The sequence below is a fragment of the Lagenorhynchus albirostris genome, chromosome 3 (assembly GCF_949774975.1).
Source record: "Lagenorhynchus albirostris chromosome 3, mLagAlb1.1, whole genome shotgun sequence".
In the NCBI taxonomy this organism is placed as follows: domain Eukaryota; kingdom Metazoa; phylum Chordata; class Mammalia; order Artiodactyla; family Delphinidae; genus Lagenorhynchus; species Lagenorhynchus albirostris.
Window position 1 is genome coordinate 132,064,115 of NC_083097.1, and position 12,883 is coordinate 132,076,997.

Below are 12,883 nucleotides of genomic sequence, written 5' to 3' on the forward strand. Positions count from 1 at the left end.
TGAGGTCCGTGCTTCCTAAGTTGGGATACTTTCCCTGTAACAGAGAAGGGGATCTTCATTCAGTTCAATTTGGTGATAGTATTAAAATCTGGACTATTTAGAGGATGGTTGGGTTTTTGTTCATGTTTTTTGCATAAAATGAGTTAGGCAAAAATCCTTCTGTGAAGCATTATCCTCTTTTGCCCTAATAATTAGCATAGAATGTGGCTGATTCTCCTCTCAACTTACTTAATTTACATACAATAAAATTCACTCTTGGGAGGTATAATTATGTAAGTTTGCATAAACACATGGAGGCACCTAACCACCACTGCAGTCAAGATACAGAACAGTTCTATCACCAGAAAACATCTATTCTTCATGCTGTCCCTCTGTAGTCAAATCACTCCCCTCTAACTTATCTGTTCTGAGTTTTCTTCTGACAATTGCCTATTTGAGTAAGGCCTGAGATTTCTTTACGATTTCTTTACGATAACGACAGTAACAGCAGTAATAGTAATATTTAACACATATTAATTATACATTTCCAATGTGCCAGGCACCATTTGAGGCACTTTAGAGATGAAGAAACTGAGGCTTTGAGAAATTTTGGAAAAAAGAGGAGGGAAGAAGGACTTGCCCAAGGTCATACAGTGGCAGCCCCATGGTTTGAGTTAGCCATGTCCAACTCCTAGGTCTATTTTCTTTTTTTTTTCTGCTGTACGTGGGCTTCTCACCGTTGTGGCCTCTCCCATTGCGGAGCACAGGCTCCAGACGCACAGGCTCAGCGGCCCTGGCTCACAGGCCTAGCCGCTCCGCAGCATGTGGGATCTTCCCGGACCAGGGCACGAACCCGCGTCCCCTGCATCGGCAGGTGGACTCTCAACCACTGCGCCACCAGGGAAGCCCCCTAGGTCTATTTTCTTAACCTCTATCCAATTCTGCTTCCAGGAAGACAAAGAAAGTAGGGCGACGTGGAAAGAATATCTGCTAATTTCAGGAAGCTCAGTTTAGACCTGAGATTGCCTTACTCTAGAAATAAACAGAACTTATGTAAGAATTTGGTTAATCATGCTAATGAAGCAATAATTGACTGGGTGCAAGATAGAATGAAGCCAGGATCCTAGAACACCTTCCGTACAATCTTTGTGATATGCAGTGAAGATAAAGCCCAGATACGTTATGTCCACCCTCATAAAGTTGATCAGGCATGCAAAGCTAGAATTCCTTGATCAGATGCTGAAATGTTGTCTCCATGCTCAGAGCACCAACTTCCTCCTAACTTTACTAAAACAGTGAAATGGGATCTTTGATCTTAGTCTTGTGCATATTTCAGGTTGGAGTCCCCCACCCGGTCTCTGGTGATGGAGGCCCCAAAAGGAGTAGAAATAAATGCAGAAGCTGGCAACATGGAAGCCACCTGCAGAACAGAGCTGAGACTGGAGTCCAAAGATGGAGAGGTAAGCATGAGAGGAACAGAAGCCCAGAGAGACACAGCTCCAACCACCCAATGTTTCCTAAGACGCATCACTCCCTTTGCCTCTGAAGTTTATCCTACAGTGTAATGATCCTACAGGGTGACAGCAAAAAGTGCCAATCGGAAGGTTTTATTTCTGGAACAAATATGTTGAACGGCACGATTAGAAGCCAAACCCACAACACATAAAAGTTATAATTCATTATGTGTAAAAGTGCTGAGGTAATAGTATGTATCGCAAGAACAGAATTATAAGGACATCTGTAAAAATGAATGCTATTTCCAAACTCTCTCATCACCTTAAAGTAAGATTTAGTTGGCTGGTATAATTAAACTGCATATCACACACGTCTATTTAAAGAGGAACTTAGTTTACTGGTAGACATTTTTTTTTTTTTTTTTGCGGTACGCGGGCCTCTCACTGTTGTGGCCTCTCCTGCTGCGGAGCACAGGCTCCGGACGCGCAGGCTCAGCGGCCATGGCTCACGGGCCCAGCCGCTCCGCGGCATGTGGGATCTTCCCGGACCGGGGCACGAACCCGCGTCCCCTGCGTCGGCAGGCGGACTCTCAACCACTGCGCCACCAGGGAAGCCCTGGTAGACCTTTTTAAGTGTACATTGTATGTTTCTACTTTCACTGAAAATGGAAAAGTCAGATCTAACAGCTATCCCAAATCAGAACAAGCCAAAAGTTAACTGGGCAGCAAGAGGCTAAGAGATGAGAGACTGCAAACATTCATTCTCTGAGCCCAACACAGCCCCGCCTTGGTGAACAGAATAGCTGTTCGTGCTTTTGCAAGCAAGGTAAGCCAAATCCCCAAAGAAAATATGATTCGAATGCAAACTTTTGAAAGTGGCTTTATCATGTTCATAAGTGATTTTTTCTACTTAAGATTTTATTTAAAAGAGAAAAAATGTGTTTTTAAAGCAAAACTCTATTCCACCTTCCATATCTACTTACAGGTTATCAGTCTCCACCTGCCTCTGTATACCAAGCCTGCCTTTTGATTGGTTTGGCATGTGCTATATTTGTTTTAAAAGAGCTAGTCAGATAGAGCTTTCAGTTATCGAAAGTGTCTCTGTAGACAGCTGCAGACTCCAAACCACATACATTTAGAAGTAGCGACTACATCACAGATACAGTTGAACAGCTATCAGAATGTGGACCCTGGAGGAATCAGTTATAATCTTGACCATCATTTAAGACTGGAAGTACTGCATATTCTTGAAGGCCCACCGTGCACATAGATGTATTTGGGGTCTGAGAAGTCCCATACTAAAGAAAATTGTTACCCCGTCATTGCCAAGTTTACTTCACTCTAGGAATCCCTTCACGTCCTACATGATACACTTTTACGAAATGCTAATATATACATGACATTGCCAGTGCAACGCTGTCTGGCTAGAATACAAGCTTCTGGGAGGGTAGAGACTTTATCTGTCTCGTTCATCCCTGAATTCCCAGTGCCAACAATTCTAAACACATAGTAGGTGCTCGTTTGATTTCAACTGAACATTCATCCCCTGTTTCGGAATGTCAAGAGGATAAATGACAGGCTCTAACTCTTCCTTCCTGTCTCTTCTCTTTAGATTAAGTTAGATGCTGCGAAAATCAAACTACCTAGACTGCCTCATGGATCCTACACGCCCACAGGAACAAGGCAGAAGGTCTTCGAGATCTGTGTCTGCGCCAATGGGAGATTATTCCTGTCCCAGGCAGGAACTGGTTCCACTTGTCAGATAAACACGAGTGTCTGCCTGTGAGAGACGATGCATAGTGGACATTGTTGGCAGCATCCAGGCCTTTTTCGGCTTTAGACCCTGGCTGCCAGCTATTTTTACTAGAACACAGAAAGCCTATCAAAGACCTTTTGTGTGTGTGTGTGTGTGTGTGTGTGTGTGTGTGTGTGTGTGTGTGTGTGTGTGTGTGTGTGTGTGTGTGTGTGTGTGTGTGTGTGTGTGAGTTTGCGTGTGTGGGTGATATAAATATATATAAATATATATAAATAAATATATATATCCTCTGTATAAAATGAGGTTTCAGTACAAAAGGAACCATGGGTGACCCTGTGATATCCACTGTCATTGCCATCCCAACCCCACCACATACATGATAAAATCAAAACACTAATTCGGGCCCTATATTCCCCAGACCCTGCAGAATCACACAGTGTATCGACACTTAGTGAATATTCGCCTACACGTGTGAGTAACAGCCTGTCTTTTCCTCTAGTGTCATTACAAGGCAGTGATGGCGGGAATTTGCAAGTCACACCCAAGGGCTGAGACCCTTGTAGTAAAAGCAGACACTTTATTAGCTTTTGTGCAGCTGGCCAACTTCTCCCCCTTCAAGTCAGGGATGGGGCAGTGCCGTAGAAGTCAGACAGAGGAACTCAACATGGCTGTGCTACTTTTGCATCCAAATGTATTGGGCTCTTGTGGTTGGATGAACTAGGAGGATGGATTTTAGCAAAGTTTGAAAGGCTCACCCAACTCCTGTGAGCTTATGACTTCCTTCAAACTCACGTATTATCCCACAGTCAAAACAGGAGCTGTGAGTCAGCACAAAATAGGAAAACAGTTGCTCCTCAGTCGGCTAGAAGCTCCTCGATGGCCTGACAGACTAAGAGTAAATGGGCAATAGGTCTCTGTTTGAAGTGAAAAAATGGCTCAAAATCTGTTACATCCTCACTCCTGTTGACTTTATCCAACAGACTCCTACCCAAAATGATCACGTCAATCCAGATCTTTAAGAGTGGAACCCCTACCCCCAAGAGAAGCTATTTGGAGACGGAAATCAAAGAGTGGCAAAGGAAACCAAATTATTTTAAAATATGTTTCTGGGGACTGGTAGGTAATTTAGAGGCATGCGTTTCATTTCTAAAAGTATGCACAAACTCTCTGCCTTCAATCTTCTTATATATTTGTTCAGTATTGGGATATTCATTTTCCTAAGTTGACCATTGTCTTCTCTAAGAACAGTGACCCAAGAATCACAGATCTAAAGTACCACATGCCCCCAGAAATGCTCGCTGAAAATTAATATAGACTGAGTCAAGTGTCTTCATTAGAATCACTGTGTCGCCGGGGGGCCCAACGGTACCCACTGCCCCGTATGCGGAAGCAGCTCCCTAATTCCCGCCATCAGCTACCTCCCATCACCCCACTTTCATCATCGTGCTCCAGGGTCACCCTGGCCAGCTCTTGTGCTGGGACAGGGGATTACACTATCTCTGTTCAAAGAGGGGGATACGTGCCTATGCCTTACGACAATGCACTCAGCAAGGAGAAGCACATCCAATATTTATCTTGTGTTACCTGTAGTTTATTTTGAGTGATTGGAGGGGAAGGGTTTCACAATGACTGGGCATCTCAACAGCTAGTAGGCAAACCAAGTGGCTGACAGATGTGGACGCCTAGGGGCCTGGAAGGGAGACGTAACTGCTTTCGACCATCCTGGATGCCACTTGGCAAGCAGTAGCCCCACAGTCCTAAACGAAGTCATATTTGTAGGCCTGAATGGCATCTGTTTGTTGTTGTTGTTTTTTCCTCAACAGGGTTCTGCTTTTTCTTACTTCACAAGCAGTGGGGAGATGTGCTATAGGAAATGAATAAGAGGTTTGGTATTTTTGAGATGACACTCAAGCATCGGGCTGAGTTTTGCACGTGTGGAAGGTAAAAGCAAGCTGTGTGTTGCTTAGTCACTTAGAAGTGGGGGGAGGAGGGATGGTTCCAGCCTGACCAGTGGCCCTGCTGGCTCCCGGACCCCAGGGTCCCTCCAGTCACTCCTGCTTAATATCCGTACAGAAGAATTGGGTTGCTCAAGGGTGAGACCGTAAGATTGCTTAGTGTGCAGCACTAGGGTCTAAAAAGGAAAACCATAAAGAGATATGCAATTGCTCTGGCTCAGTAGTATTTATATCCTGTAGGATCACACCGCCAGAATCTGCATGTACCACACCCAGAGTTTTTCCAAGCCAGGAAAGGCCCTCCTTGGCATCTGGGAGCATCTACCCCATATCTTTCAGATCAACAGTAGTACCTATAAGGTCCTTTGTGGCTAAGTACCTGAAGATGAAAGGTTTTTGTTTGTTCTGTTTGTTTGTTTTTTAAGCAGACAGACCATCTTTGCATTTTGTCATCTCAAGTACATATTCTAAGGATGACAAAGAAACGGAAGGTTCCCTGAACCTCTTTCATCTAATTTTGTTCTAATCGTTAAATGAAAGTCTGAGATCAGCACCTTGGAAATTTTATGCCAATAAAAAAGACTGGCGTGATGCCACTTGCAAAAATTAATCCTAAATATACTCAGATCACAAATAGAATAAAATCAATAGCAACCACGAATAGAAATCAAGCACCTCTGGGGACAGACATGATAGAAAATTCTGATTTTCATTTGTGCTAAGTGACTACGCTATATCAGGTAATGAGCAGGCAGTTTGGCGTGGATTAAATTATGTATTTCAGTTCAGACTTTAGAATTCAGTAATTGCATATTAAGTCCTTCAATGTACATTTTTTTTCTCCCAACTTCCTCCAACTAGAATACCTGTCCCTGGTCATGAGAAAAAGTTTTACCTGAATTCTGGAAAAAAAAATCTCTTTTACATTAAAGTCTGATACCTTTAATTTATAAAACTGAGATCCTTTCTAATCTTATATACAATATCTTCTAGAAAATCACATCTCTCAGTATATTAAGCAGCAGGTGGCATAACAAAGAGTTTACATGAATTTTCAATATTCTAGAAGTTCCAGTACGTTAATATTCTTCAGAAAAGTTTTATAAATTAAAAGTTGATCTCCAAATATGTTTAGCACCTACTTCTACTGGGTATCTGCTCAATAAGTTGTTAAAGTTTAGTCTTAAGAGATTTTCGAAAGCCCTTTTGGTGACATCAGTCCAGGTGGAAACTTGATACAAAGCTGTATCTTTCTTTTACCCAAGAGACAGAGCCTTTAAACTTGCATTGGCTTTTAACTTGCTTTAGGTCAGTTTTCCCTTGGATCATTTCCATTGTATACCCAGCACCATAGACCAAAGATTGCTTGAGGCTTGACTCTAGCACAGGGGTCAACAAACTCTGGTCCCGAAACCACATGGGACTCATCACCTGATTTTGTGAATAAAGTTTGATTATAACACAGCCACATCCGTCCACTTACTTGTTATGTATGGCTGATTGCATACTGGACCAGCAGGGTTGAATATCTGTGCCAGAGACCTCTTGGCCCACAAAACATAAAATAGTTACTAATTGGTTCTTTAGTAAAAGTTTGCTGACTCCTGACATAGAGGTCATTTGTAGCCTCATTTGTGTTGGACACAGCAGGAGAGAAAGCAGACGACAGCACTACATTTCCATGCATGCTTGGGAATATAAATATGTGGTTATAGAAAAGATGGTCCGCCTTACACTGCATGTAAAAGAGATCCCCTTGTCTGAGAAACACAGGCTCACAGGATTCTTGGAAACAGGGAAGACGGAATTGGGGAAGGGTTTAGTGGAAGAGGAAAGCTGTGATCCTCCAAAAGGTTCTTCCTAGAACCCTTCATATATAAATATAAGGGGTTCCTTCAGTCAGCATCACTGTGTGACAAGAAGTGAAGCAGGGGTCCTTTGATGTAGAGTCTCTTTCCTGAAGAGACTATTTCTGCAATCTCCGCCTAGAGGTTTTCATCTCACCTTCCCATATTCCAGAAAGATGCCCAATCCATGGTCCCCTGAAGAATATTTTTGACTTAACCTATCTTTTTGGCATCCATTACCTCGGTTATTCACACCCACAGAGGACTCGCTTTCCTACAACCACATCAGGCCTGAAGGGTTGGTGGGACCAACACATAATTAGAAATATTCAAAGGAACATCTGAAAATATGTAGGACAAAAAAAATGTAGAATTATTTCATGAATCTGTTGCTGGGATTTGTGGAGGGCGGGGACCAGATTAATGCCAGTTTGATGTTGTTTCCAAGGATCTGGGTCTTTGTTCTTTGGCGTAGGAGATTTACCAAAAAAAAAAAAAAAAAAAAAGATCTATTTTGAATTCCAGCATCACTGCCTCTGTGTGGTAAGGCAGGTTCCTACCAGAGATTTGTCCCTTCACTCAGCATCCCTATTGCTAATCCAAAGCTTTATACTCATATTTAATATTGTTAAAATAGCATCAGTTACGAATGATTCTTTGTAAGTATGAGTATTCCTGTCAGGGAGGAAAGGTGTTTTTGTTTTTGTTTTTTTTAAATAAAAATACCATTTACCAGACCCTAATCAGCATTAGTTAAAGGAGTCCTTCAGCATTTTATCTGTATTCAACTAAAAGAGGATTAAATTGGCCTTTCACAGGAACAGCTACATGACAGTATCTTGCATTTGTTTATTTTAGGCAAAAGGTAGCCTGATGTTTAGACCAAGGAGGTAAATCCCCATCTAAGCACTTGATCCGTATTTTTTAAGGCTCTCTGAAAGGTGAGAATCTAAGTTGAGTTGTAAACAAAACCCCTTTCCTCTCTTTCCTCTGCTCCAGGAAATCTTAGGCACAAAAAGGATAACACAGCAGTTCCTGGAATGATACATTTGCATGGCGCCCTAGTAGCAGGCGTGGGGAAAAGTCATAATAAAAGAAACAACCATAAGAAACAGGCCTTTTATCTCAAAGATAAAATGTCTTTCTTTTGGTCTTTCATCACTTTCTCCTCCTTGGAAGGCTCCCCTAGTCCCAACGTATTTCCATGAAAGTAGTCAAAGCTGGGGCTTCCCTGGTGGCGCAGTGGTTGAGAATCTGCCTGCTAATGCAGGGGACACGGGTTCGAGCCCTGGTCTGGAGGGTCCCACATGCCGTGGAGCAACTGGGCCTGTGAGCCACCACTACTGAGCCTGCGCGTCTGGAGCCTGTGCTCCGCAACAAGAGAGGCCGCGATAGTGAGAGGCCCGCGCACCGCCATGAAGAGTGGCCCCCACTTGCCACAACTAGAGAAAGCCCTCACACAGAAACGAAGACCCAACACAGCCAAAAGTAAACAAATAAATTAATTTTAAAAAAAATAGTCAAAGCTACTGCACTGGGATGTCAGATGCATCTCTTTCTTTGTGGTAATCAGAATTTAAAATTACACAGTTGCCTCTGAATTTCTCATTCACAAAGCCAGACCACTGATAAGAGATAAAGCACTCTGAAGCCGCTGCTTCAGCCGGCAAGGCACACCGCATGCATTAGCACTTTCAAAAGCAATGTGATTTCTGTGGTTCTTAAAAGCTTTCTTCAATAATAGAGTCCTTGAAATTTCTCAAGACAGGTCTGAATGGCAAAGGGAAAAGAATTAGTTGTGGGAGGTCCTCCTTTGAGCATTGTTAGAGCACAAGGATAAAAGAAAACATCCCATGTGGGGTGACCCATGCTCCATGCGCTAGTTTCTTTGGTTTTATCCCCCCCACCCTTTCTTTTATAGATACTAACAGAGTAGGAAGTTAGCATCTTCCCTTGAAAAAACAAGAGCTGACAGGAGGTGTGATGTCGGAACAGCATTGACGATGTTATTAAATCCGTCAGTAAACAGTCTCAAACACACCGACAGCAATGCTGTCTCCTTAACTTCTGCCCAACAAGTAGCGATATCAGTTCCACTTCCGTGAGGTTTGCAACCGAACAGAGGAAAAGTTGCTATAGGCAAGAAGTATTTTTAGAGTCCAAATCCAGCTGTCGCAATGGGAAACCAGAATAGTGTTCCAAAATGCCTCATGAGGCGTTTGGACACCCTCACTAGGGACTGAAGGGATTTGCTTCATCGCTGAACATCAGCTAAGGTCAGATAACTAAAACGAGCATGAGGCTGCCCTCTTTGGGAGAAGAGAGAAGGAAACATCTGTCTTACATAAAATCTACTCTGCACTCCTAGACTCGCCTAGTAGTCCCACTTCTTCCACTGTCTTTGCAGCCTACTTCTACATTTGGGTTATTTTGGTGAAATAAAGGAGACCTCCGATTTTCTAAATCCCAAGCTGATCCGTGAGGTTACACAGCAGCAGTAGAGCAGAGGACTGTCTGAGGGCAGGAAGATGATATTCATTGACAAAGAAGACATGGGTGCTTCTTTAGCCCCCATAGTCATATAATTCGTGAGGTCATAACATTTTGGGGGTCATAGGTTCTTTTGAGAATCTGAGCAAAGTTCTGAAACTTCTCCTCAAAAAGAATCACACCCATGAATTTTGCATAAGGTCGAAGAGGTCTCCTTGGACGCAAAGCCTCCACGAAGACATGGCAAGAGTTGGATTCTGTTTCTCCAATTATAATATTTTATTCACTAATATTCATTGAGCACTTACTGTGTACTAGCCACTGTGCTAAGTGTTTTATACACAGTCACTTATTTCATCCTCAAAACAATCCTTTGAGTTAGATTCCATGATAGTTCCAATCTACAGATGTGGAAACTGAGGCTTAGAAAGGCTGGGAAACTTACTCAAAGCCACTAGCTAGAAAAAGGCAGAGCTGGAATGCAGGTCTAACTCCAGGCCACTATGCTGTGAAGTCACCAACGTGTCAAACTATTTTTCAAGCTGTTAAGAAGTGTCTCCTACCAGTTTTTAGAAGAGTCCTTCTTGGGTGGATCAGGCTATAAAACTTTGATCTCCCTTCTTTCTATCGTTTCTCATCTGTGACAGCATATAGTACTGAAAGAGAGATACCTACGGTGAAAATATAGAAGATCTGCCTGAGTAATAGAATCTGGAACCAAAAAAAAAAAAAAAAAAGTTTGGTCTATGATTCTTGTTAAGTAAATCAGGCTTCTTGTCCTTACAAATTTGAAGATGCCTGGGCTGTCAGCCTTACATTTAAGAGAAAACTTTAATACTCAGTGATCTATAGTTGCGGCTAAACAAATCAGCATTTCTGCTCACATACCTCTCCTTCCACTCTACCTCACTTCGAGAGACAAATGTCTTATTTTAAGTGAGGTCTTTAATACCATTTGGTTATTATTCTTCCCTACTTTTAGTTGTGGCAAGACTCCAGGAAAGAATCAAATAAATAGAAAGGAACTCGATCATCCCTATTTCCCTACAAGAAAATAAGACTAGAAAGAATTCAATTAGCATTAGGCATTCGGGACCCAAGCTGGCCACTGTGGGATAATCATTTGAGTCCCATACCTCATACCTTGTCAGTCATCATTAATGGCCTATCACCCTCCCCGTGTGCAGAATTTTTCTCACCAAAGCACTCAGGCCATCACTATCAATTGATCTGAGTTGGAAATGGGACCCACCTGCCAATTCTTGTTGCAACAGTGGCGCCCTTTAACCTTGAACCTGTACATTTGACACTTGGTGTCCTAGTTTCAGAAAAGAGGTTTGTGGCATTCCAACGACTGAGGGAGAAGATGAGTGCATCTGAAGTTCCTTACAACTTGGTGGCTTTAGGGCACTTTCATCTTCTAAGCCAAGGGATCAGGGTTTGATCTCTAAGAGTTAAAAGAGAAGATCGTTTTGAAGAATTAACTCAGCCAAGGACCATCCAAACAGGTTAAACCAGTGTGCCCTCCAGCAGGTCCTGCTGTCAGCCTGCCCCCATCCAGAGCCGAGTGACCACAGCAGCAGAGGGTGGGGTCCAACCTGGCTTTTCTGTGCTTTCTCAACAGCACATGTCTGATCCCCTAGAGGGCTGTGGACACAGCCCCTCACTGCTCCTAACACAGTCAACCCCAGTGCCAACCAGGGTCCTGTCATGATCCTGTGGCTCAGCCACCCCTCAAACCTTAGTAATGGCAGGAGCTAAAAAATGTCAAATCTCCTGCTTCAGGGGAAGTCTTTCGGGGATTTTCTTTTACTGGTCTATGTGTCCCGATGGCAAGTCAGGAAGAGGTACCTTTAAAGGGTCTCATGGAACTAACATCACCAGAGCCAGCAATCAGGTTCCCTAGTAGAGAGGAGAGATCCTGGCAAAGTTGAAGGAAGAGTCGGCAAACCTGAATTTGGGGTGGACACAAAACTAACCTAATTTATATCCAGTGTTTGGTGATGGGGGGAACAGAGTTTTCCATCTGTTAATCACCTCCCCAATCAAGTTCCTCTCTTTTTGAGGCCACGAAGAAGCAGAGACACATTTCTTAAAGAGGTCGTGTTTGAGAAGGGAAAGGTAGGGGGCCGTCCATCATTGCACTGGCTAAATGCACTCCTGGAGAAGCCAGATTCTGGTGCTTTACCCAGTAAAAATAAGGTCGTACAAGTCCCATTTGCTCGGAGCTTTTGAAAAAGGAACCCCATTCCCATAAAGCACTTGAGTTCAGCCTCTGGATTATTTTTTTATTTGATTTGGTTGTTTTTCTCTGGGTTTGGGTGTGATGTAAGAAGAGCTTTTTAGTTTTGTTCTGAATAACATCAATCCTTGCACACTCTATGCAAAAATTTTGTAAGCATTGCAATAATGCTATGAATTACAAGGAACTATTTTAACTTTATTACACTTTCTGTATAAAAAAATTGTATTTAATATTATTTCAACTGCAGTCTTGTAAAATATATTAATAAAAATAATGATTGGTAAGAAGGAAAGCACCCTTGTCCACTTCTTTAGGGAATTCCACTTTCACAGTTGATAAATCAGTTACTCCCATTGACTCTGCCGCAGAAATAAATTTTCAGGTTAACTTCTCTTCTGCATTTCTTTGATCAGTGGCCTAACATGTTAGTTAAGCCACTGTAGTTCTTAGGAAGAGAGTCACACAGGCTGCTTTATAAAAGAGAGCTCATTATAAGGTAATACATGGCCTGGAACTGGGGAGTCCCCAGCACTTGGTGAAGGTAAGGGAACAGCCATCCTCTACTGCTTTCCTAAAGACCTGGACAGGCTCCTTTTGCTCTAGTTTACCACTCCCGTCTAAATCAGTGAAGAAGCCAATCTGCTTGCTCTTATCAGGTAAAATATTTTTAATCAGGCTACCTTAGCATTCCTGGTCAGCCTATGGATGAGACACTTTTTAAGCCCGTTGCCCATCCCTGGTCCAGTTTTCATCCTCTTCCACACAATACCCTAACCCTAATCCCCTATCATGGCAGAATACACTACACTCAATCCTCCATTTCAGCCTCTCACCTCTCCTGGCCTTCCAGAGTGTCATGTTTTTGCACATACTATTCCGTCCACCTAGAATGCCCTTCCACGTAGCACCACCCTATCACAGGATATCATCCTTCAAGATCCCATTCTCATATCATCACCCTTATCATTCTTCCTTGAACCCTCCATTAATTTTTTCTAATTTCTTATATAATCCTACATTGTATTGATACTATGATTTACCTACTTACCTATCAGCCTGCCACTCCAGAATGCTGTTATCCATTTTTGAAGTTTATAAAGGAGTAATGACATACCTCAATAGATTCTCATAATTACATGATAAGGTAGAGAGATCAT

At 42.6% G+C, this 12,883-nt stretch overlaps 1 protein-coding gene across 3 annotated transcripts in view; it reads left to right on the forward strand.

The window, feature by feature from the left end:
- The window catches only part of SGCD (sarcoglycan delta), a 413,617-nt gene extending 407,098 nt beyond the window's left edge, over positions 1 to 6,519 (forward strand). For all 3 annotated transcript variants that reach the window (XM_060144120.1, XM_060144121.1, XM_060144119.1), the window contains 2 exons: positions 1,316 to 1,439; positions 3,046 to 6,519. In XM_060144120.1, the coding sequence (XP_060000103.1) occupies positions 1,316 to 1,439; positions 3,046 to 3,219 (298 nt within the window). In that variant the 3' untranslated portion in view covers positions 3,220 to 6,519. The remainder of the gene's footprint in view (positions 1 to 1,315; positions 1,440 to 3,045) is intronic.
- The last annotated feature ends 6,364 nt before the right edge of the window (positions 6,520 to 12,883 follow it).